The sequence below is a fragment of the Bubalus kerabau genome, chromosome 4 (assembly GCF_029407905.1).
Source record: "Bubalus kerabau isolate K-KA32 ecotype Philippines breed swamp buffalo chromosome 4, PCC_UOA_SB_1v2, whole genome shotgun sequence".
Lineage (NCBI taxonomy): Eukaryota > Metazoa > Chordata > Mammalia > Artiodactyla > Bovidae > Bubalus > Bubalus kerabau.
The window spans coordinates 958,196-983,228 of NC_073627.1; the positions used below are offsets into that span (position 1 = coordinate 958,196).

The following is a 25,033-nucleotide window of genomic DNA, read 5'->3' on the forward strand; positions in this document are numbered from 1 at the left end:
AGGACCCCGCCCAGGCCAGGGCGACAAGCCTTCTGGCTCCTCGAGGAGCTGGGACCTGGGGCCTGGAGGCTGTGAGCAGATGCCCCAGGCAAGGAAGGTGGGTGGCTCTCTGCTCCAGCGGCCTCGCTGGCAGTCGGCCGGGAACTGGCTGAGCTAATGAGGCGGGCGCCGGAGGCCGTGGGCGGGAGCCCCGCTCCAAGCCGCCACAGCGGCCTGCTGACAAGCTCGCTGTCGACATGATGGGGAAATTCTGCAGGTGTGAAGCCCAGCGGTGTGCCTGGGGACCTGGGGACTCCAGGCCTGATGAATAATGGAGCAGTCCCTCTTCCCCGGGCTTCTTTCTTGCCTTTCAATAATTCATGCATTCCTGGGGTTCAGGCATTTCATAAAGCCTCAGGCTTTTCTGAATCCTTGGCCCATCTGATGGCTTCACGCGTCAGGTCTTAATTAGAAGCAGACGTGCGGGGCAGTGCCCTCAGCCACACGTGCCTTATTCCTGACAAGGAAAATCTCCCATCACGTCCTGGAGAAGGAAGGGGCACCCGGGGCCCCGGAGGTGGAGGTGGGCCGGCTGCCCTGGGCGGTGGGGATGGGAAGGCCCACACGAAGGCGCCCCCGGTAGTGAAGAGACTGCGCACCGTGTGCTCGGCACCCCTCGAGCCAGGCCTGTTCAGGGGACCAATTCGAGGACGACATCTGAGCAGCGGTGAGGTCTGTCTCTCCCAGGTGGGGACTGGAGCGGCCGTGAGTGCTCAGCCGTCCAAGTTCGCGGCCTTTGGGACTGGGGAGCGCTGCTGTTGCCCTGACGCTCCACGTGACGTCTCAGAGCAGAACTCCCTGCTGACCTCTGATGGACGCCCGGCCTGGAAAGGAGAGAAAAGCTTTCCTGTGAAGCCGCTGGGCTGGGAGGCTCGTTGCATTGGCTGCACATTGTGGTCGAACCCAATTAGTCTCCCCTCCCCACCTGCTCGCCCACCCGCCCTTTCTCATACTTTCTAGTACCTGCTGATCACGCCCTTAGGAGCATGTGGGCTACACAGCCTGTGCGGGAAGGAGATGGACCGCGGATCCCGAGCTCCTGGTCCACATAGTCACCAGTGGGGATGAGGGGTGAGGGGAACAGACAGAGGAAGGTGTCAGGATGTCAGGGTGGACGGGATCGGAGTCTCCCAGCAGATGCTGGTCAAGTTTGAGATGACCGTGACCTCAGGGCCCGGGGGTTTCTCAGTGTGTGTGCATGTACATACGTGTGCGTGCGTGTGTCAGAGGGAGGGAAGAGGACCTGGGAGGGCTGGGGCGGGGGTGGGTGGCAGCAGGCGGGGGCCGGGGGCCTGAGCTCGGGTGGAGCCGCTCTGCGGGGCTGGCGGACAGCAGCAGCCTGGCACCCGTCCCCGCCGCACTCGGCCTTATGTGTCGCCACCCTTGGCTCCCAAGCAACCCTCCAGGCGAGGTGAGTCCCTTCTGTTCCACATGAGGAAGCGGAGGCCTCAAGAAGCATTTGCCCCAGAAGTAAGGACATGAGGGTGCTCGAGGAGGCTGGCACGTTCCGGCTCGCAGTCATCGCTTCCCCAGCTGGATGCAGCTGCTCAAGGGGCCCTGGGTGCCCCCCACCTCAGGCACCCAGACTGCACGCCCCTCCTTGCTGATCACCCCCGCAGTCCCATCCAAGCTGTTTCACAGCCCTGCCCTCCTGAAGCCCACTGAGGGACTGGCAGTTCTCCCACAGGGACCTAAAAAGCCCTGAGGCCCATGCTTCCTCAGGACTGGTCTCACCACCCCCCCGGGAGCAGGGCCTGGGCCGGGAGCGGTCACACAACCGCACATGTCCTTGCCGGGTGACCGAGCAGCCGCTTGTATCCCCCACTGGCCGCTCTCCAAGCTGCCCTCCCTGTCCCCCAAGTCCAGCTGTCCAGGCTCTGCTCCCGTATCTGTCCCCTTGGCAACTAGATTCTGGCTTATAAAACAGTTCCAAGGGCAGGGGACACCATGTACCAAATGAAGACTCTTCTCCATCACAAAAGCCGAGAAAGTGGCCAAGTGCTCGAGAAAACAGCATTGAAAGGAGGGCCTGGTTGGGCTGAGAGCTGCAGAGCAGGGTGGGCAGTGGCAGGGACCTCGGCAGGAACGGTCTGCAGGTGCCCGGGAGGAGGGCCCACGTGGGCACAGCTCCCTGTGGGCTCGGGAAGCGTGCTGGAGGCGGAGTGGCGTGGCAAAGGTGATGATTGCAGCCCGACCCGAGACTCTCTCCTGCTCTCTGCTGGTCCAGGAAACCTCCTGCCTGGTGACTCCTGGGGCTCAGGATGCAGAGAGGATGAAGGGAACAGGTCCGAAGAGAGAAACCTGGGAGCGGACCCCCGAGGAAGGGACACGTGTTTCTCACCAAAACCACAGACGCTGGCTGCGTGGGCCACCCTGTCACCGAGCGCTGGCTCAGGGCCCTGCTCCGGCTGCTGTAGCTGGGACACTAATGTGCAAGGAAGCCCTGGACCACGCAGCGGTCAGTCCTCACGCCTCCTCCCCGCCCCTAAGCCCGGCTGCCGCCGCCTGCCCTCTGTGTCTGGGCAGCCACCATCTGGGCGCTGCATGCACGTGGGGTCTCACAGCACACAGCCCTCGGGTCTGGCTCCTTACACTCAGCCTAACGTCTGCAGCCCCACTCACGTGGTAGCTGTGTCAATACGCGTTCCTTTCGCTTCTAACCTTCGATTGTATCACCCTTTGTTTATCTTCTCACTGGCTGATGGGTATTACCGCTTGGCTGTTGAGAATAGTGTGATTGTGAACACATGTGTACATGTATTTGGACACCTGTTTTCAATTCGGTTGGTACATACATCAGAGCAGAATCGCTAGATCACAGGATAATTCTATGTTTAACTGTTGAGGAACCGACAGAATTTTCTACAGAGGCAAACTGTTTGTATTCCCATGATAATGGATGAAGTTTCCAATTTCTCCACATCCTTCCTAATAATTGTTATTTTCCTTTTTAAAATGATGATGGTGAGTGTGCCATAGCCCTCCTTGCGGGTGAGAACCGTGACGCTGATTTCCAGGACAAGGCGTCTCAGGACACAGGTAGCGAAGGTTGGGGGGAACTGGGAGCAGGCGGTGCTGGGCCCAGCGGCCTGTGAGCCGTGGAGCTTGTCCAGCGGCTCTGGCCGACCTTCCAGAGCGAGCAAACGTCTGTAGGAGTCGCCGGGGCTTGGTTCTAGGGCTCCCTCTGGGCAGGACAAATTGGCCTCTCAAGCATGGGCCTGCTTCAGGTTACCTGGAAGCCTCCAGCTCCTGAGACCTTGATTCAGAGTGACACATGCCTCAGCCATCACTTGTAAGGATCACAGACACTGCTCACACTGGGGAGAGGGAGAAATCTCCGTCCCACGTTTCTTACCATCTACTAGAAAACATCTGACATTTCCTGGCAGGTCTGATGTCCATTCGTGGGAGAAAGCTTAGCTCATGCTGTTTCCTGCCCCTCTTCAAGACAAAGATGATGATGGATTGCCCACTGGGGTGGAAGGTCAAGGCTGCTCGAAGCAGGGGGGTGACCAGCTCTGGGACCCCGCCCCTCCACAAGCGGTACCTCCGCCCTCCCGGAACTCACTGATCCCAGCACGTGTGTGCCGGGGTGAGAGGGGTCTGAGAGTCCATGTCATCTGTCAACCACGAGGTGACCTGGGTAAATTTCTTGATCCCTTAAGTTCTGGTTTCATCTTCCCTGGTGGCTCAGCTGGTAAAGAATCTGCCTGCAATGCAGGAGACCCTGGTTCAATTCCTGGGTTGGGAAGATCCCCTGGAGAAGGGATAGACTACCCACTCCAGTATTCTGGCCTGGAGAATTCCATGGACTGTGTAATCCACGGGGTTGCAAACAGACATGACTGAGCAACTTTCACTTTCACCATTTGAAACAGGCACATAAAGCCCGCAACACCCAAGTTGAGGGTTTGTGGAGAGAATGAAGGAAACAGTATCTTCAAAGTATTTAGCAGCACAGGGCCTGGTGAAAAGTAGCAGCTTTTTATGGTTATTTGTCACATGTCCACTTATAAGTCTCTTTGGGGAGGGTAGCACTCCTGACTGCTCATCTACCAGCCTGCCGGCACGTTCCGGCAAACAGGAGGGGCGGGGAGGGGCAACGGGCCAGGCCAGGACCGGAACACACTCAGATGGCTCTGTAGAGGGGGGTCCTGCTTGGGGGATCCCTCATGGGAGACGACACCCCCAGAGGCCCTACAGAGGCGGGGACAGGGTGGCTCCGGGGGTCATAGCAGAGTGTCCTGAGCCACACCGGGGAGGAAGCACCCCACTCTCCCTCCTCCCTAGGGTGACCACCTGCCCCCTGCACCCAGCGCTACTCGAGGCTACTCTTTTCACCACCCCCAGGCTGCTGGCCAATGTCTGCAGACACCTTTAGCTGCCAGCTGGGGTGAAGGGCTCCAGTGTCCAGTGGACAGAGGTGAGAGATGCTGCCGGACACTGGGATGCCCAGGACAGTCCCCACAGCAAAAAATAGCGAATCCCCAAATGTCACAGTGAGATGCCTGTCGGGTTGAGAAATGTCAGGAGGAGAAATCTTGAAATAAATAAAGCAGATCCACGTGCACGTCCTGAGGGATGCGGGGCAGGAGGCAGCGCTTGGGAAGCGGCCGGTCTGCTGAGGGCGGTCCTGGTTTCTGTCTACGGCCCGGGAGAAGGAACAGGTCTGTCTTACCGCCATACCGGTCAGTTATCCAGTCTCTGCCATCAGGAACCACGTTGCTCTCTGTGGAGGAAAGGCCCTGCACAGGGGACGGGGTTCTGCTCCTTCTGAGTCCTGGCCAAGCCTGGCGAGGGGTTGGGGTCAAGGTCCTGGGGAGAAGTCATGGTCAGGGTCAGGGGTCAGGGTCCTGGGGAGGGGTCATGGTCAGGGGTCAGGGTCCTGGGGAGGGGTGGAAGCTTCACAGAGACACAGAATCATTCAGGGCTCTGGGGACCAAAAGATCATCCCACCTTCCAAACGATTTCTCTGTGTTTTCAGCCTACTGAAATCTCCCAGCATCTCCTCTCTGGCCCTTAATCTTTCCTCCAAAGTCAGCTTATTGTTGTTTGCGCTGTTTTGCTATAAATCGTTCTTGCTGCAGCAGTGTGTTTTGCCAGTGAGCCCTGGATACGGACTTCTGGAAAAACCAAGATGTTTTTTCAGACTGAAAAGCCCCCTGGACCTCTTTGATGTCGAGCTGGTCTCTCCCAACAGCCCTTCGGGGCCTCCACAGGCCTCGGAAGGTCATCGGAGGCAGCTCTCAGCAGGTGTCCTCGCCCAGAACCCACAGTGTCCAGGGCTCGAGGCCGCTGGGGTTCCTGAGCTTGGTTCACACCATGAGGACCCATCCCCCAGGGCTCTAGAGGACCCATGGTCTCCCCAGGTCAGCCCCAGATTGCGTTCTGCTAGCACAGAGGGGCACAGGATGGTGACCAGGTGGGCCATGGACGTTGAGGGTTTTCCCAACAAACTGCGAAGTAGCCACAGCGGTCAAAGCCGCTGCCCCGCCGCCTCGGGACCGCCCTCTGCTGCCCCGCCGGTAGGCGGCCGAGCCGCGTGCGTGGTCAGGCGGCTTCTCTCCTCGGCCACAGGGGCCTGGAATGCCTGGAGCCTGACTCCCAGCAGCCCGCCCATGGGCTCGACCAACGACGGGGCTGACCCAGGGGGTCCCAGGTCAGGGGCCTCCCGGCCTGACCCGCTGGGAGGAGCTGGGAGGAGCCAGGAGGAGGCGGGGTCGGCTGAGATGTCGAGAAAACAGGCAAAGCAGGCGAGGCCGAAACATTCAGAGGGCCGCACGCTGTGTACTTCTGGTTATGTAACTCTCTGGGAACCAGGCGTCCCGGTGGGGAGGCGGCAGCCATTGCCGAGGGCTGGAGCCGGGGCCCCGCGTTTCCGGACGGAGCGGCCCTGGTCTTGAATACGGTTGTGGTCCCGGGCATCTGTACCCACGACCGAATTCATAGAAACACACACAGCACGGAAGACCTGCTGGAGGCAGGATCACTCTGTGGTTGGTTAGTACTTCCTTTCCTCGGTTGATGTCCTGATTCGGATCATGTGCTGTGGTTATGTAAGCCATCGCCGCGGGGAAATCGGGGTGGTGGGTAGGTGGGAACTCTGTATCATTTTTGCAAATTCTTTTGAGTCTTAAATGATTTCAAAATAAAAGATTTTAGAAAGAAAGAGCTGAGATGCTGACATGAGTGACAGGAAAGGTCCGCCTCCCCAGAGTGCCGCAGATCCAGAGATTTCTAGGCCTGGGTGGGCCCATCTTTGTTGACTGCAGGCCACGAAGCGGAGCAGGGCAAACTCCTGGTGCATAAGGCTTGGTGAACATTTTTTATTATTTCCTTAGGAAAAAAGTCCCCCACTGCAGAACTGCTGTGTGTAAGCGCATTTTTAAGACTCGGGTTACTTGTGCCAAATTTCCCTCCAGAAGGATCGTACCAATTTATACTCCCACCCGCAGTGCAGGGGAGGGCTGGCTTTCCCAGTGCTTGCCAAAATTGGGTTTTAATCTTTAAAGAAGGCTTAATTTTTGCCAAGGTAATACATAGAACTTGAAGTCTTGTTGTTATTTTTTTTTCCTCCAGGAATAATAAATTCATGAACTGACTTGGACCACACAATTGGCTACTCACCTGCAGACTTGTGTTTATTTATCTTTTTATTTAGTTATCGGTCCCCTTCATGAAGTTGCATTTCAGTGTTAAGCCCCTGAAGGGTCACTAAAGAAGGGCTACGTGAAGTTTGCTCCTGCATTTACTGTTTCATAAAACCTCAAACACACGGAGGACATCACTTCTTCCACTGCTCACTCTTTCTTCTGTGTAATAAAACCACACCCGAGGATTTCTTTCAGGATTCAGTGCTAGGAAAGGCTCTCATTCCTGGAGGAACACATATGCTTCCTCTTTTCCGGGTTGGGAAAGCCCTGTAACAGAGCATCGATCCCAATTGTTTTGGCTGCAGGAAATGCAAAGCCATTATGAGGATCAGTTACAGCAATTGTGTTAACTCTGGTGGGAAATATAGTTCTGTTTCTCCTGTCTTTGGCCCTGACCTTCTGTTTTTATTATTTACTTGATGTGTTTTACATGTAAGCTGCTTCAAATCCTGTGGACCAGGGCAAAGGCTGAGACTTCGCTTGACTATGAGCTCTGCCATTCACAGAGAGCCCTGACCTGGCGCCTGACACTGTCCTCACGGAGACATTTGTTGAATAGAGGACAGAACTTGACAGCAAACTAACAACAGAATTGACATTGGTTGAAAAGAATGCAAGTTACTAGTTGATCCAAGAGCAAGAAAATGTTACCAAGAAAAGCAGAGCTTCAAGAAGCCAAACCAGAAGGAAAAAATACCAAGAGTCTCAAAAATGTTCTGTGTTTCTATTTCTGGGAACCCAACTGAGGAAATGATCCGAAGTGTCTTCAAAATTTTAGGACCAAAGATGTTCATCACTGAGTTGTTAAAAATAATTAAAAAACTAGAAATAACCTAAAGTCCAGTAGTAGGGGAGTCAGTAAGAGAACGAAGGTGGTAGTCATTTAACGTATTCAATACAAAGAGTTCTTGGGAACTGCTTGGCAGTCCAGCGGTTAGGACGCCACACTCCCATTGCTGTGAACCCAGGTAGGGTCCCTGGTCGGGAACTAAGATCCCACAAGCCCTGTGGCGCAGTCAAAATAAGAGAAAGAATTCTTAATGACTCGAAGGAAAATGTATGCAGTAATATCACACGGAGAAGCGGGATACAGACGCACACACTCATCACGTTTCCCACAGCGTAAGACACACACACAGAGAAGGAGGGGAATAGACTGCAGCGTGGCCAGTGATCGCCTCTAGGTTGTGTGATGATGGGTGAATTTTATTATTTTACCTTGATTTTTCTGTATTTCCCAGGTTTTCAACAACAGGCGTGTATTTTATGATAAAAACAGAAAAGAAAGAGTCACGAGGTGAGGCTGACTCCCTGGAATGTCCTGGGACTCGAGCATGCTGCCGTTGAAGATGCTACTCAAGTGGTTTCTTGCTTCTTTTGCTAACAGTGGTCAGGGCCCTGGAAGGCTCACCCACCTACGCTGTGCTGTTTATAAAATGTGTCCACAGACTCCAGGTGGCCCTTAGTTCCTCTCCCCTTGAGTATGGGCTAGACTTAGTTACTGGCTGCTAAGAAATAGCAAATGGTGGAAGTGATACTGTGTGTCACCCAGGATAAACGGTCAAGGCGCCACTCCTTCCTTGGTCTGTCTTGAGTCACGTGCTTTTGGGTCAACACTGCCACCCTGTGGACATTGAGCAGCTCAGTGGAGACCCGAGCTGGGCTCCCCAGATGGCTCAGTGGTGAAGAGGCCACCTGCCCGTGCAGGAGACACAGGTTTGATCCTTGGGTTGGGAAGATTCCCTGGAGGAGGAAGTGACAACCCATTCTGGTATTCTTGCTGGAAAAGTCCATGGACAGAGGAGCCTGGTGGGCTCCAGTCCATGGGGTCGCAAAGAGTCCGACACGACTGAGCGACTGAGCACATGGAGACCCGATGGTGAGCAGCTGAGCCTTGTGTCAGGAGGCAGGAGGGTGAGTCTTCTCCGAAGCAGACGCTCCCCTGAACGACCTACTGGACCGGCCGGTGCCCCTGTGAGAGCCAGCGGCGTGCGGGGCTGCTACGGAGGGTTCTGAGAGACAGGGTGCTGTTTTTCTCTCTCCACCCACACCCAGACAGCTCAAAAAAGAAAAAAAAGAAAGTCAGGTGAAGGTGGGAGAGAGCCTTCCAGAAATAGTTACAGAAGGGCCTCTGGTTTCAGAGGCATCAGTCAGCTGAGAAAAGGAAGCTTCCCCTTGGTGATGGGGTGGGCTTTGGCTGGAAGCTGAGACGGGAGAGGCCCCCAGGAAGGTCCCACAACCCCAGCCAGGCTGTCTCTTTGGCCTCCTGAGCTTGCAAGGTCAGGAAGGTCAGAGACACCTCACTGTGCTGCTCAGGAAGTGTGTGACTGGAAGCAGTTAATTAAGCTGGGCCTCAGCTTCTGGTCCGTGAGACGGGAACCCCAGCTATATTCTGGGAGGTGTCCTGAGGACTGAAGGGGGTGGTCACATGGCAATTCCTCCAGAGCAAGAGCTGGATCAGAGTCAGTCCTTCCCCTCCTCCCTGTTTAATGATTTCCATGTGGTTTTGACCCCTCCTATCCATCCTTTTCTCCATCAGACCACAGCCTCCCACCCCTTCCTCCAAGAAGTCCCCCTAGCCTGGCTCACATCTGTGCTCTTCCAGTTGGCTCAGCTTGTCTGGTGTTGCTCCCCTGGGGATTGTTAGTTAACCTCTTGGACTTTACTTTCCTCTTCTGTAAAATGGGCACAGCAAATAGGACCCACCTCAGGGAGTCACTGTGGGCTTTAAAAATGCACTTGAAGAAATCAGAATGGTGCCTGGCATGCTTTCGGTACTATGTGTGCGTGCGTGTGCTTGCGTGCGGGTTTATCATCTGCGCTGTACCCTTCCTTATCTTTTGCCATCTCCCCCGTGTCTACTGAGCCCACACTAACTCTTCTGTTCTTTAGAACCTATCATACACTCCCCTCTCCTGCTTAGAATGGGTCTTCCTACAATTTACTTATTGAACTAGCTTTTTATAAAAAGCGTCTGGAGGAGACAGGGGTCCTGCCTTCTCAGAGCCGCAGCGCGGCTTGCACACGCCTCTCAAGCCCAGCCCCGCCCTCCCGCGCCGGGGGCTCCTCAGCGTCAGCGGTTCAGCTGCAGCACGATTTTACCCCAGAGCACACGACAGGCCAGAGGAGCGAACCCCAGGGCGTCAGCCGTTACTCAGGTGTCACCGCGGCAGCCATTGCCCCTGGTGCTGGGCTGATGGCGAGATGGACAGCTGGGGTTCCCGCAGCAGAGGCTCGTGGAGGGCTCGGAGCTGATGCTGGACTCACTCCTGTGTGCACGTCGTGTTGCCACCATCCGCCTGCAGACACCTCGGGAGCGTGGCCGAGACACTGACGCTTCGGGTCACAGCCGGCCGGGCTCCAGGCAGTCCTGGGACCCATTCCCTCATTCCTTCATTCCACAGACAGGAGCTGCTGCCGTGTGCCAAGCACTCTTCTAGGTGCTGGGGTCCAGCAGGGAATGGTGGACACGCTTGGTTTTCTGGTAGAGCTTGCATTCTGATGGGAAAGGGCACACACGTGCACACAGACAGACACACACACACGAGTGAATAATCGCGTCAGCACCATTGGAGCCCGCCTCCTACCTGTGGAACCTGATGTCACAGGCCAGGCTGGGTGAGGCTGGTGGGCAGTGGGGATGTTTGGTTTGTTTAAGGGTCATGGGGAGCCACTGGAGGGCTTTACACAGGGAAGGGACCTGCTCAGACAAGGTCACGCTGGGTTCCGGCAGAAGGCCGTGCGGGTGTCGAGGGCAGCCTCAGGGACCCAGGCAGGGAGACCCGTGGACGTGGGTCCCAGCAGCCAGCCTGAGGGCTTTCCCAGAGCAAGGATCTCAGCATTGGCAGCGCTGCCCTCTGGGCTGGATCCGCCCTCGCTGTGGGTGCCCTGCGGTTGTAGGATGTTGACAGTCTCTCGTCTTTGGCCCCTGCCTACTGGACACCCGTGCACTTGTCTCCAGACACGACGACCAGAACTGTCTCAAGACATTGCCCAAGGCCCGCTGGGGACAAAGTCACCACCGTGGGGAGTCGCGGCAGGCCCAGCGGGACTCGCTGAGGAGCTGGACGCAGGCGGACAGGGCTGGACGCAGGCCGCAGGTGGCACGGAAACCTGCCCACGACCAGGAGGGGCAGGAGCGGGGGGCGGGGACCACAGGCGCCCCTCAAGCTGGATGACCTGCTGAGCTGACCAGGTGGCGAGTGCCGGCCCACCAGAGGCCGGCCTGCGTCAGGGAGGTCGTAGGTCGTGGGCACCGGGTGTCGGGGGGCGGAGGGACGGCTTCCAGGGCAGCGGAGCCTCCGTCTTGAGGTTAATGATGGTGAACCGAGTGCAGCCCTCCTGGTGCTCAAGCCTCCCCATGGCCTCCGCGGGGCCAGACCACCTGCCCACGTGCTCTGGCCTTGGGGTCGCCCTGCGCTGTAGCCTTGGGGGTGCCTGCGGTCTGGCCTTGGGGGCGCCCCGTGGTCTGGCCTTGAGGTCACCCTGTGACCACGAGGAAAAATGCCTGTGCCGCTGCCGAGGATGCACACGAGACCGAGGACACGAAGGGATGGTCATTGTCTTTATTCGAACACACGGGCTTCCAAACTACAGTTAATGTATCTAACAGAGCACATCATGCAAACGGAGATCAGAGGGGACAGTGTTAGAGCAATGCAGCAGTTTGCGCACCCGTCTCGGTCACGATAAACCAAACATGACCGGACAGCTGAACAGCCTTCACCCGTCATCAGTAGGCAGGTGCTCACACAGAAGGGAAACCGCACCCGCCAACCCTGCCTCCTCCACACAGATTTGGGGTCTGATTGACACAGGATGGTTTTCAATTAATGATTTAAACCTGGTGTGTCCTTCGACCCTCCCCCCAACGAGAGCAAAAGCAATGATTTCAAACGTTTCTGATCATCTATAAAAGATATTCTGAAAGAGTCTAATAGAGGAGATAGGAGGTGAATTTTTAGACTCAGAAGAATCACAGCCTTCATGGATGATTTTGAATAGTCCCCTCGAGAAAAGAATCACATTTTTCCAGGGAGAGTATCAACAAAAGTCCACCAACAGTCACAGGAATAAAACCTCCTGGAGTGAAGCTGAGGAGACGAGGACACAGTTGTCTAATCAGAAGATGCGATGCCACCTTTTGTCTTATTTTAGAAAAATGTTCTTAGAAAGTAGACTTGATAACTGTTTTCTGACAAACGGGTTTTTCTGACAAACAGGGGTTTTTCTGACAAACAGGGGTCCTGTCTGCTCACACGAGAGGTGACGCTGATGGGCACGCTTGCCGCTTTTCTCTGGACGTTGGAGCAGTTCTGAGCTGCCTGCTCGGGGAGACCCCAAGAACTGCACACATTCTTACACTGCATCACTGAACTTTTCCCAAATAACTGAGACCTGGGGACCCTAGGGACGGGAGACAGAGCAGAGGAAACACCCCCTCCCAGGCCAAAAGGTGGCTGCAGAGCCTTGAGGAGCAAGAAAAGGGGCCCCAGGGACCCCCCCCCTCCAATCCTGGAGCTACATCTGTACAGAGAACAGAAAGCTTCTTTCTCGTGGTCCAGAGTTTTCAGACTTTAGACAGTGGTCCCCACTGTCTATTAAAAACATCAGGGACGTCATTCTTCCAACACGTCCCATCTGGACTTCCAGTCACTGTGAGGGGGCCACCACACCCCGCTAGCGGGAGACAACCCTGCAGCAGAGTGCAGGTCCGGGGCACTCCAGGTGGCCCACCCCAGCTGAGTCCTACAGGCTCCTAGTGATTGGGATCTCATGAAATCATTGGAATCATTGGGATCTTATGAAATCTTATGAACTCATTTTAAAATTAAATGAGTTTTATTTTAAAAACTCATTTTAAAGAAGAATTGATTTATTAAAGTTCTCTATAAAAGTGTACAAATAGCCCAGTATATTCAGATGTTCTGTTGGAATGAACAAATTAGTTTTTTCCATAAGGTTTCAAAAAGTCTTTGGAGCCTGTGGGCCATAGTGCGGGTTATCATAAGGCTGTTTGATGACTGAGTTGGACACACACAATTATTAACTATTGGCTGATCACACAGATCAGAGGCACTGGGGTCCTAATCTCAGCTTTGAACCCTCCTGAGGGCCCCGACATTACAGGATTAACAGAATCGTGGCCGCGTCGTTTCTCTATGGCTGCCTTCCCCCACGTGTGACGCAGGTGACTTTTCTAACAGCAGACACAGCTTTGTTGGATGGCTGCCTCTGCCCAAACGGGAAACGGTAGGAACGCTGACAGTCACTATATTTCATAAAGTAAACCCAAGTAACTCAAGGAAAAGGTTTTAAAAGACATCTCCCAACACTCCCTGTTAGATTCCAGCGTGGTGACTACCAGCCAGGGGACCTTTTCTCCCCTGCTCCCCAGATCCCAAGAGTCATCTCTGGTTCCCTGCCCGGTGCCAGGGCCATGAGGATGTTTCGGGCCCCTGGCAGGGGAACAGACGTGGCTGTCCCTGTGGGGCTTCGAGAAGCAGGAGGCAGTGGACGAGAAGAGGTGACTGCACCAGACGGCAGTGAGAAGGTGCCCGACACGGGACGCTTCCTTTCTGGGGCTTTAAAACCGGACGGCCCCCACTCTGCCTTCCTGCAGCTCTGAGGAACCACCCCCAGCAATACACTCAGACTTCCGCTCGGTGCCCTGGGTGTGGAGGGCGCCTGCGGAGTCCAGCGATTTTGCCCTGTCTGCCCACCCCCGCCCCGGGCTTCAGGAAGCCACTGGGGAAAGCGGGTGTCGGCCCGCCTGCAGGACACTCGGGCCCCACCCAGAGCTGGGAGCCCCTTCACGGGGTGGGGGGCTTGGACGCTCTCGGGGCAGGAGCAGCAAACGCGTAGCAGGAACAGCTACGCCCTCCCAGGGGCTCTCCCCACTTCCCGGCTTCCTCCTGCTGCGGGCGTCCGTCAGTCCTTCTGCGCCCAAGCCCACCCTTGCCTGGACCCCTCGGCCCCCTTGGCCCCCTCCCACGACCTCTCCCGGCCCAGAGCACAGCAGGGGCCCTCGGGGCCCATCCCCTGCATCCCCATGCCCCACCGCAGACCGTGCTCATCCGCAGTGTGCATCAACCTGGGTCCTCGGGGTCTTCCATCCGATCTTCTCAGCCCGGGTTTCCAAAGACCTCTTCACCCTCTGATTTTCTCCCAAATTCCTGATAAGAAAGCCTAACACACCTCCCTCCGAGGACACAGCGGGCAATGATCCTGCGGGACGGTGAGTTCAGTCATGGGGGCGGACAAGCAGACGTGACAAGAGCCATCGCCCGGACCTGGGGCTCCCTGCGACCTCCTGGCCCATGCGGACCTCCCGGGAACCTCTGCAGGCCGCGCACTCCAGGTGCTTCCTCAAACCAGGCCCCTGTGGGTTTAAACAAGATGCCAAGAGGAGGGGCCACCCCCTCCCTGTGGGCCTGCAGCCTCACAGGACCATCCCGCCCCAGCGGCCGCCTCCGGCAGGAAAGGCACACGACATTCTGAATGGCCTCTGGAGCCACGGGGTCTGGATTCCCCCAGGTCCTGCTGCTGCTGGGCCCACAGGCCCCAGGGATACTGCCCGGTCCTTCCAGGGTTGCTCAGGGGCCTGACCCCTTGAGGCCTCCTCCTTATTCCAACCCTTGGCAGCTCCTCCCTGGGCTTTATTTTACCAGACCCCCATGAAGGGGTGAATCCACAGAACATTGGTTCAATCCACTCTGCTAACCGTCACCTACATGGCATGTACTTTCAACAGAACTATCGTGGGATGCTCAGTTTCTTAAAAAGCATCAGCTTTGATCTAAATTCAGGGCACAGCCACGCACCGACATGCCCCACCACGGTGACCCTCCGCTGACCCTCATCTTCCCCGGTTTCCCCCAAGTCTGTCCTCAAGCCCATAGCCGCTCCCGCAGGGCTGGCCCCACACGGGGGTTTCTGCACGTTCAGAAAGGATGGAAGCCAGCTGGGATGCGGAGCAAGGTTCCAGAGAAAGAGGGACTACTTGGAAGCGTGTTGGCCACGGGAGGACAGAGCGGCTTCCCCGGCTCAGCGCTTGCTGGGGAGCTCTCGGTCGGTCAGAGCCGCCGTCCTGGACTGCCCTCCCCTCGCCAGGCGCCTGCCTAGGGACCCGTCCTGGGGTCGCTCCACTCCAGGGCAGGGTGACTGGCTCTGTTTCTTGGGTTCTCTCTATACCTGGGTCTCTTTCCATCAGACCAAATGAGGTGTTGGGGAAGATGGGCCAGACCCGCACAGACCCCCCACGGGGGCCCACAGTCCAGCAACGGTGGCCGAAGAAGCTCCTCTTTGCTGGTCTAACCTGGTCTAACCTCTTTCCTACCTGCCACCTCCTCCAATCACAAGTTCCCAGGACGGGCGAGGCCTCTCGTCTCTTAAGGCCCCTCAGGGGTGGTGTGCCAGCTGAGAATCAGGAAAGAGCCAGAACGTAAAAATGAGAAGACACGTCACTGGGAGACACTTTGGAGAACAATGGGGAACAGAGCACCCCCGTGAGGACTGATGACCACGTCCTTCAAAACCCTCTTCCTGCTGTTGGCGGCCGGCTCCCCCCAGGCCCTCGCTGTGACGCTGTCTCACAGGTGTGCTCCCCTCAAGGCCTGTAGAGAGTGCCCGGCCTCCCGAGAGCGTCTGCGGACCGCTCAGGCCTGGCCTCGCTGTCTGCAGGTGTGGAGCGGATGGCGGGTTGTGCCAGGGCTGGCACGCTCCCAGGGCGTCCACGCACCCACGTTGGGAAGGGCTTCCCGCGTCACTAGCAGCAGCAAGGCTGCAGGAGAGAACGGATCAGACGAAGCAAGTCTGGCCTGGGACCGTGATGACGCCACAGCGGCACCCGTGGCCTGGGCCCCCTGGAGCTGGAAGGTCCCCGCAGCCCCAGGAGGGAGAGTGACGCAGGACCAGGGCACAGATGGTGCTCGGAGGCCAAGGGCAGGGGGTCTCACCTCAACATTATCTCCCAGACAAAACTAAAACTTCTGTTTGCAGGTAGAATTAAGTATTTATACATATATATGCCTTATTGATCATGTAAAGTAGCCATTCACTTTCAAAATTAGATCTACTGCAATAAAAAATTAATAAAGCCGCTCTAGTGCCAAGGCAGGGCACATACAGAGCGGGGGTGCGGAAGAGGAAGCTCTGCAAGGGGAAGGAAGCTAAAACTTAACCATAGAAGCGAGTTAGAAACAAGAGCCTTCACAAATATAGCACAGTTGTGTCTTATAAAATTATTATAATACTCTCTTTATACTTTATATGATTATATCAATAATATAGATTCACTTGTTATTGTTTATTATAAACATGCAAAGTTCATTGCATGATGCATTTGCAAAACATATTAAAATCCTTCCAGCAATAAAGCCTCTCTGAGCTGATAGGCATCCAGGTTTTCTGACTCTGCAGCGCCAGGCACGTCACTCGACATGACACACGGAGGGACCGAAACTGTACTGCTGCTCATCTCAGCAGATGGGGACGGGGGGACTAGGCCCTGGGGCTGCGGCTGGAGCCACACTGGGTGAGTTGACTGTACATCGTACTCTCGTGGACACCACAACCGGTTCAATAAATAAGTACAAAAGGGCTGGGGCGCACGCTTCCACTCCCCAGGCAGCAGGCAGTGAAACGGCAGTGTGTGGGCGGGGTTGGCTAACAACACTGAGTAGTGGCATGATGGCTGATGGCACCCTGGACCAGAGTCATCTCCCGGAGACTATGAATGTCTCTCTCTCTCACACACACACACACACACGCACACACACTGGTCTGTCCTTGATCTGATTTCTTGTGCTCTTTTAGCGGATTCCTTAGAAGATTTGGCCTCTTAAAAAGAAATGCAAGTAGCAAAACAGTTATCAACCAAGTCGGGTACAAGATGACAAATACCCCCAACACCCATCTAGGGTTCTCTTCCTCTTTTTCTAAACCAGTGACCGCAGTAGGAGAACCATGAGCGGGTTACAACCGTCAGCGCCTGGGAGCAGTGAGCTTGCAAACTGGATTAGACTTCTCCCAGCCTCTCGGGTTCTGGGGACAGTGTCCATGGAGGCAGAGGACACAAGCGGCGGGTTTTCTGAAGCGCCCCCCCCAACCCCCAAGTCCTGCCTCGCTTGCACTCTGGGACCCCCATTCTTTTATTCCAAAGACGTGGTGGGTGGAGGTGTTTCCGGCCCCCTAGACTGTGTGGGTTCATTTGAACATCTCTGATCGGGAAATCTGGATGGTGAAAATCAACAGAGGGTTTGGGAAACACATCAAACAGTACCAAAAAAAAAAAAAAATGGGGCCAGAGTCTGTTTGCTTTCCAGGAAGGGTCAAACCCCCGCCAGATGTCACCTCTACGTAAAGCAGATGCTGACGTGACGTCATCTTCCGCTGAGATGACGCAGCCGAGCGCACGGGGACAACCACCCTACAGTTTTCAGGCCTCCACCTGGAACAGGGAGGGCCGAGGCCGTCAAACTCTAGGGTGGGGGTCGCTTCCCACGGCGGGGGCGGGGGCGCGGGCGAGGCTTCCGCGAGGCGTCTCATACCGCGCTCTGCAGGATGGGGTGCACGAACTGGGGGTTGACGTATGAGAAGCCTTCAAAATCAGACTGGTCGATGTTAGCGATGACCAGCTGGTCGGGCGGCGTCAAGACAGGCTGCCCTCGCGTGAAGAACTTGTCAAAGTTCTCTGCTCCTTTGCCGCACTGTGGAGAGAAGAGGAAGGAGAGGTCGGTAGGGGTTCCGCCACCGACCCGGGGGCAGCTCTCCGCGGGGCGGGCCGGGGTCTCAGGCCGGTCAGGCGTGACGAGCCCTGGAAGGTTTGCGGCCGAGCGGCTGGAGAGCCGGAGCCAGGCACAGCGATCGCTCACGAGGTCACTCGTGGGTGAATCGGCCAACAGCCCGCAACCGGAAGCCAGGCGGGGGGATGGCGTGCCGGGGAGACGGCCCGGCCGCGCTAACAGACCCGGTCTCCTGTGTTCCGCCCACACTCCGCTCCGCCCTTCAGAGCCACGAGGACAGACACCGCATGCTCAGGGCCACGAGTCACCCTGCCAGCTGGCAGGCCGGGACGTGGGGGAATGCACACAGTCGCCCCTGACCTGAGAGGCTGGGGGCCTGTCCCACGTTTGGGTCTTTGCAGCTGTATTCATAAGTTGTGTTATTCTTGTTTCCAGCGAGGAGGTTCTGAAAACCTCAGCCCCTAAATTCATCTTCAGCCAGGACGGGATCAGCATGGAGGTAACACTGGCCTCTTCCTTCCCGGGCTCAGGGGATGGGGTACTTCTGCCAACCAGCAGACAGGCAGCCATGGAGCTCACTGTCTGTGGTTCTGGCCGGAGGGCATGCGTGCCCGTGTCCCTGGAGGCAGAGTGTCTGTCTGTTCTGGACACCCAGCCCTCCCCTCTGGGGCCCAGCAGGCACTTCATGTGCCAGGGCTGCGGGCAGAGCTGGCCTCCTGGGGGTGGGGGTCTGGGAAACACAGCAGCGTAGGCAGCAGTGCTCGGGAGCCTGACCCCCAACTAAGAGGCAGGGGTGTCCTGCTCACACTTGGGTCCCGGATCTCAGGTCAACTCTGAGGCAGAGTGCTGGGGGTGCCCTGGTGACATGAGTGACTATCTCCTCCTCCCCCAGCGGGGACCACAGAGTGGCACGAAGTGGTCCTGAGTCCGCGGAGCTCCCGCACCTCTCACAGGGCATAGCTGAGACGTGGGGCCACCCCACACTCCACGTTCCCAGGGAGCACAGAGCGCCTTCAGAGTGAAGGCCAGCAGACACCCACTCCCACATGCAGGGCCCACACCAGACCATTCAGAGTCCAGGCTCTTCAAGGAAGAAAAGACAGGAATTTTCTTCCTGAGACTCAATCAGGGGCCACACTTGATTCATCAGGAAAACCAACGAACAGCAACCAACCTCCGGACACTCTGGGGCCCCCACGACTGGTCGGGACAGAGATGCGGTGCAGGTGCAGTGGTCAGAGGTGGCCCCAGACTGGCGTGTGTGCTGGACAGCCCCCTGGGCAGTCCCGAGCCCAGACTGCCTCTGCGTCCACAGCAGTGCGTCTAACACCCCAGGAAGGTGGGGGTTCGGAGCTGAAGCGCCTGGCAGCTGCTTCGGGCAGCACACACACCCCCCCCGAGAAGATGGGGAGCCAACACCCGCCTCCCACGGCTGCCATGAGGTCAGAGGAGCAGCTGGGGGACCCTGAGCTGGCGATCAGGTCTGACGCGGACCCAAGACGGGCCCCACGGACGCGGGCATCTGGCGGGGACTAGGCACGCGGCTAACTCGTGAGGGATGAATGAACTATTAATAATCTACCTCCTGCCCCACTCTGGATGGAGCACTGCCCGCCTAGTTCACTGGACATTCCTGTGTCTCCCACCCCAATCCCTGCTCTGGATCAAACTGCCCGCCTGGTTCTCTGGACGCTCCTGTCCATTTGGTAAAATCATCGATGAGTGAAATGAATTGGGGAGGTCAGGCTGGCAGGAGTGCGACGTCAGGAGGGGGTCGCGGGGGCCTGGGATGCGCACTCCCCTCCTGGAGCCCCACAGAGTTCAGAGCCTCTGCGTCTGTGCACAGGGCTGCGGGGATGAGACGGCGCCTGCTCCTCGGACACTCAGCTGGGACCCCGGCCTGCGAGGAGCCAGCGACCACACACAGCACACATGCTGGTCTCAAGCCTGCCCTTCACACCTGAGTGTCCTGGTGACAGAGAGATCAGACCCACAGGCACCAGCATGGGAATCAGTGTGAGTGTGAGTAGCTCCAAAACGCTGAGTTACAGAGCAGAACACCAAACCAAACTCAGCACAGCGGGAAGGGTGTGGAACGAAGCTGGAGGAAAGGTGAACAGCGCAGCGAGGGGAGGACACTCCCCGCGGGCGGGGACCATCTGCCGAGGACCAGACGTGGCAGCGTCGTCTCAGGGGCAGCTGTGCCTGCATCCCATGCCCTGGTCTGGGGAGCCAACCTGCACGGTGGTCCCAGCAGAGGGGGCGGGGGGCACATCGCCCGCAGTGGGGCTCAGCTCCCTGACTCTCTATTTAGTTAAGGAACCGGTGGAAGAAATGAGCGGGCGCCTCCCGGGAGGTCCCGTCCACACCAGAGAACCGTCTGGCGAGGGGCTGGGACGCCGGGGCATCTGTGCTTCCTCAGACCAGCGTGTGGAGGGCGGGGGCTCCGTGCACGGCCCAGGCAAGCGGGAGCACACGCCAGGATTAGGCAGTGCGGTTAGTTTGTTCATCGCATCACCCAAGGTTCCAAGAGGTGCTCACCGAAGGCCTGGACACCCACTGAAGCCAGTGCATTTTGGTGCAGAAAGTCTGGGGGGAGAACGGACAGAGGGGGGTTTGGAAGAGAGTCAGTGCCCGTGCAGAGGAGCCGCAGGGTCACGCGACCACGTGGGCACCCCTGAGGTGGACCTGCGTGTGAAGGTTCACGCACGCACGCAGCCTTCTGGAAGCTTACAGAAGCGAGTGAGCAGCAGGCATGGTCCGTGCGGAGGGTGGTCTTACATCCTTCCCTGCGGCTTGACTGCCTCTTTCCACACACACAGGTTGTATTTTAATGATAATTCAAAAAAATGAAAAAAAAAAAAAAAATGGACTGGGGCCTCTTTCACCTCCTGCCAACGTTCCCTGGAGATGGGCCCTGAGTCTCTGACAAAATTAAACATAACTCCTCTCCCTGCCCGCAGAGCCTCTTAGGAAAGGCCACTCCTGGTCAGGAGGTGGCTGATTTATGGGTGACTTTGCCCATAAATGGGGCTTCCCTGGTGGCTCAGACGGTGAAGAATCTGCCTGCAAAGCAGGAGACGCGGGTTCAGTCCCTGGGTCAGGAAGATCCCCTGGAGAAGGAAATGGCAACCCACTCCAGTATTCTTGCCTGGAGCATCCCATGGACAGAGGAGCCTGGCAGGCTACGGTCCATGAGGTTGCCAAGAGTTGGACACGACAGGGCGACTAACACTTGAGCACTCTGCCCGTAAACAGACGCACTGAAGGGGCGGGTTCCTGCAGCATGAGGGCCTGCGTATCTGAGGGCAGAGGTTGCAACTTATCGCGGCCCGTATTCTCTGGCATAAAAACACACATGCCTCCTGGTCTTTCTTCACACTAACAGCCAGCTTCACGGCGCTCGAGGCTGCTTCTCCAAGGAGGGCTGTTGTCCTGAGTAGCATCGTGGGGGACCTTCCTCCACACCACGGCCAGTGACCACAGGTCTGCACTTTTCCCCGTTGCCTCTACCTCCCCACCCCGCCCCACAGCTCCCTGGGTCTTGCAAAAGAGCTGCTTATCATATTGATAATTATTTTAAAAGTCTCATTTCTTCACATTTCTCTTTTGAGCAGAACAGCATTTGGGAGCACAATTACCAAGGAATAGGAAGACTTCTTGCCTCCAATTAACCAAGAAGATGCCATCGTGGCCACGTTCCAGGCTTAAATCAACACGAGCACATCACCTATGGCAGATTCCAGTCCCCCAAGGCTGGTTGTGTCCCCACGCTGTCGGTGTCGCTCCCAGAGCCTTGAGCATCTTGATTTTAATTAGCATCATTGCAGCTGGTTCCGCGGCCAGGCTATGAGAAGGAACCGCCTGCCACTGGAGAGGGCAGATGAGACGTGGCGCGGGCCCACTTGGCACCGAGACTGATTCAGCCTCTCCAGTCCTCGTCCTCCCTGGAGGGCAGCTGCTGCCCCGTGTAAGCACCTTCTTAGAGCAGAAGACTACAGCAGCGTGGGATGCCCTTGAAGGTGAAAGTGTAGTCACTCAGCCGTGTCCGACTCTTTGCAACCCCCATGGACTGTGGCCCACCAAGCTCCTCTGTCCATGGGATTCTCCAGGCAAGAACAGTGGAGTGGGTTTCCATGCCCTCCTCCAGGGGATCTTCCCGACCCAGGAATTGAACCTGGGTCTTCTCCATTGCAGTCAGATTCTTATCGTCTGTGCCACCAGTGAAGTCTGAGAAGCCCTTAGTTCTAGGAAATACACATGGAATAATGTCGGTGTGAGCGTGTGGCTTTCTCTCAGGTGACTCAGAAAATACATGTATGTGTATCCTCAGCTCCCTGTGTGTCACAGAGACGCAGAGGAAGGAAGACACGGGGCAGTGGTGGAAGGTTAACACTTAGGGGGTCCAGGGAAAGGGGATTCAGCAATCTCTGCAGTTCTTCTGTAAGTCTCAAGTTATGATCATTTCAAAATAAATAAAAAATACTAGAACACTGCACTAACTTGGATAGTAAAACCATCATCAGACTACCTAAACAAACTGAGGACCCTGTGAGATAGGACTTCGAGGCGAATCTGACTGTATGTCTTATCACCATCCAGATGAAAGTTCTTTTCTGTTTTCCGTCTCCTTTAGATAAAATAATAACAGTAATTTCTCAAGAAAGGCCACCTGACACAGGCAGCCCTGTTCCTAAAGTTCTCTGCTCCCCCGTCAATCCTGGGTGTATTTCTCAGCATTCACTTTGTGGATTAATTTCTAGTCACCATTCCAGTGCAGTGGACGCTTCTGGCTGACCCGTGAACTAACTGTTCTGCCCCTTGGTGCTGGCGGATAGGATTCGAGAAGAGAAGCACCAGTTAACTCTCTGATTAGGATATCCACATCAACTGTTATTTCTCGTAGGCAGGCTGAACAGAAACGTGAACGCTGTTCTCGGGCTTTTTAGTCGCATGAATAATTGTTGTTCAGTCATTCAGTCTTGTCTTGGTTCTTTGTGACCCCATGGACCGCAGCAAACCAGGCTTCCCTATCCGTCACCATCTCCTGGAGCTTGCTCAAACTCAGGTCTGTTGAGTCGGTGAAGCCATCCAACCATGAACAATAAATCAAGATAAAAGCCTACAAGATGCAAAGTGACACTGGAGAGTCTCAGGCTCACATATGCTCCTGAGGGCAGCTGCAGGGATGAGGACTCAGGCCTTTCATGTTTTCAGGAAAAACAAACAGAAAGTGCTTTCCTCCTCCAGGGAGTTCTCCGGGTGCTGGCCAGGCAGGCAGCTGCACCGTTCTCTCCTGATACCTCGTTGTTTATGGATGTCACCGGGATGCAGCCCAGACCCTCTCATTTCTCATTAGTAATCGGGCACGAGTCGTTTCAGGAGCAGCATCTTCTTTAAACTCAAAAAAGGGACCTTCTTACATGAGATCTTTGGGACGCAGCCTCTTTTGATGACTCCGCTTTGTCTTTCAGATCATCAGGCAAAGCTGAGGTTCTTGCTTTGTGTATTTCCTTGAAGAGAAAACTGAAACCACCAGCTTGTTTTGTACTTTTTTTCCATAAAGGAAGCTACGTGGCTGCCCTGTCTCCAGGAGAGAGCATGGCAGCACAGTGTCTGGTTTTGCTTCTGCTTTGGTTTTTCCAGATAAACCAGTACATGAGGGACAGCCTGTCTCCTGGAACAGCCTCTCCACCGTCACATGGGGTCTCCCACCTTGGGGGCTGCGGGAGACTTGCCCCACCCTGGGGGAAATGGCCGTGGCCACTCTCCTCCCTGCTCTCGTTCACGTGAGACCCGGGACAGAGCCCAGGCCATGCTGTACTGCAGAGCCTGCCCTTTATGCTGCTGAGAGGGTGAGTTCTGTTGGAGCCTCCTGGGGGCCCAGGGCCATCAGGAAGTGCACCGGGCTGTGGGATTCCACATCTTCCAGGCACGTGGGTGCAACTTCAGGGATGTAGCTTTGGGGGTGGGGGGCAGGTGCTAATAGCCCTTAATCCAATAAATCTCAGGGAAGTTGGCTCTGCAGCACTTGCTATGAAAGCGACGAGCGGACTTCACCAAGACTGACAGGCGAGGCAGCCAGGGCTTTAAATGCTGCTTGGAGCAGAGCTGTTCTCAGAGTTGGGCTCACTGCATGGGGAGAGGAAGAGCTGCTGGCAGAAACAAATCTGCCTCATATTTTGTCAGCAGCAAAAGCCAGGGTGGTGCTCCTGCAGCTCTCTCTGAAATCACAACACCGCCCACAGAAGTCTCAGATCTGCGTTTTAACTATAAATGCCTCTGACCCTGTTGGCTCTGGACGAGGGAACCACGTTGCAGGATAACCTCAGGGCCGCCGTGTCCCCTCTGCGGCCACACGCCCGGCAGCCTCGACAGCACCGGGGCCTACGGGGCTTTCCGCGGGTGGGATCGGCGTTCCTGGGGCTGTTCCCGGTGTGGGAGGGCCCGTCCCCTGAGGCAAGGCCTTGCCCTGCTGCCCGCAGGCGCCTGCTGTAGGGATGACTGTCCGGACCGGACTTCCCGACCGGGCCCCTCCCCGCTGACGCTCTTCGGCTTTGGGACAGAAAGTCCACTGTCTTGCTCCTCCTGATCCAGCCCGCACGTGGTTCTGCCTTCCGCCCTTCTACATCTTCTCTGGCCTCCTCCTCTTCTGCGTCCACACATGCCAGCGCCCCTCACCTGGTGCTCCGACCAGCAGGCCCCTCCCCCCGCTGGCTCCTCCCCCACCCAGGCCCCGCCCCTCCCCCCCCCGGCCCCGCCCCTCCCCGGCCCCTGCAGGTTTGGGGCTCTACTCCATGATTCCTGCTTCTGTCGTGAGCTCAGGGCTGTTTCTTCACAATCGGGGGCAGCTGATCCACCCCCCTTATTAGTACTGTAACCCATGCTTGGTTAAACACCAGCCGGGCAGCAGCAGGGCTCCAGGAATAAAGAAATAAACACACCCTGATCATGGCCACTGGAGAAGGGAATGGCAAACCACTTCAGTATTCTTGCCTTGAGAACCCCATGAATAGTATGAAAAGGCAAAATAATAGGATACTGAAAGAGGAACTCCCCAGGTCAGTAGGTGCCCAATATGCTACTGGAGATCTGTGGAGAAATAACTCCAGAAAGAATGAAGGGATGGAGTCAAAGCAAAAAGAATACCCAGCTGTGCATGTGACTGGTGATAGAAACAAGGTCCGATGCTGTAAAGAGCAATATTGCATAGGAACCTGGAATGTCAGGTCCATGAATCAAGGCAAACTGGAAGTGGTCAAACAAGAGATGGCAAAAGTAAATGTCGACATTCTAGCAATCAGTGAACTAAAATGGACTGGAATGGTTGAATTTAACTCAGATGACCATTATATCTAAGACTGCGGGTAGGAATCCCTCAGAAGAAATGGAGTAGCCATCATGGTCAACAAAAGAGTCCGAAATGCAGTACTTGGATGCAATCTCAAAAATGACAGAATGATCTCTGTTTGTTTCCAAGGCAGACCATTCAATATCACAGTAATCCAAGTCTATGCCCCAACCAGTAATGCTGAAGAAGCTGAAGTTGAACGGTTCTATGAAGACCTACAAGACCTTTTAGAACTAACACCCCAA

General features: G+C 56.1%; 1 protein-coding gene across 2 annotated transcripts in view; it reads right to left on the reverse strand.

The window, feature by feature from the left end:
• Nucleotides 1–11,243: 11,243 nt before the first annotated feature.
• Nucleotides 11,244–25,033, reverse strand: part of PRKCA (protein kinase C alpha) — a 296,529-nt gene continuing 282,739 nt past the window's right edge. The window contains exons 17-19 of one of the 2 annotated variants that reach the window (XM_055574946.1): nt 19,979–20,026; nt 17,243–17,401; nt 11,244–17,142 (exon numbers count right to left, since the gene is read on the reverse strand). In XM_055574946.1, coding sequence (XP_055430921.1) covers nt 17,131–17,142; nt 17,243–17,401; nt 19,979–20,026 — 219 coding nt within the window. In that variant the 3' untranslated portion in view covers nt 11,244–17,130. The remainder of the gene's footprint in view (nt 17,143–17,242; nt 17,402–19,978; nt 20,027–25,033) is intronic. The other variant, XM_055574947.1, reaches the window with a different exon arrangement.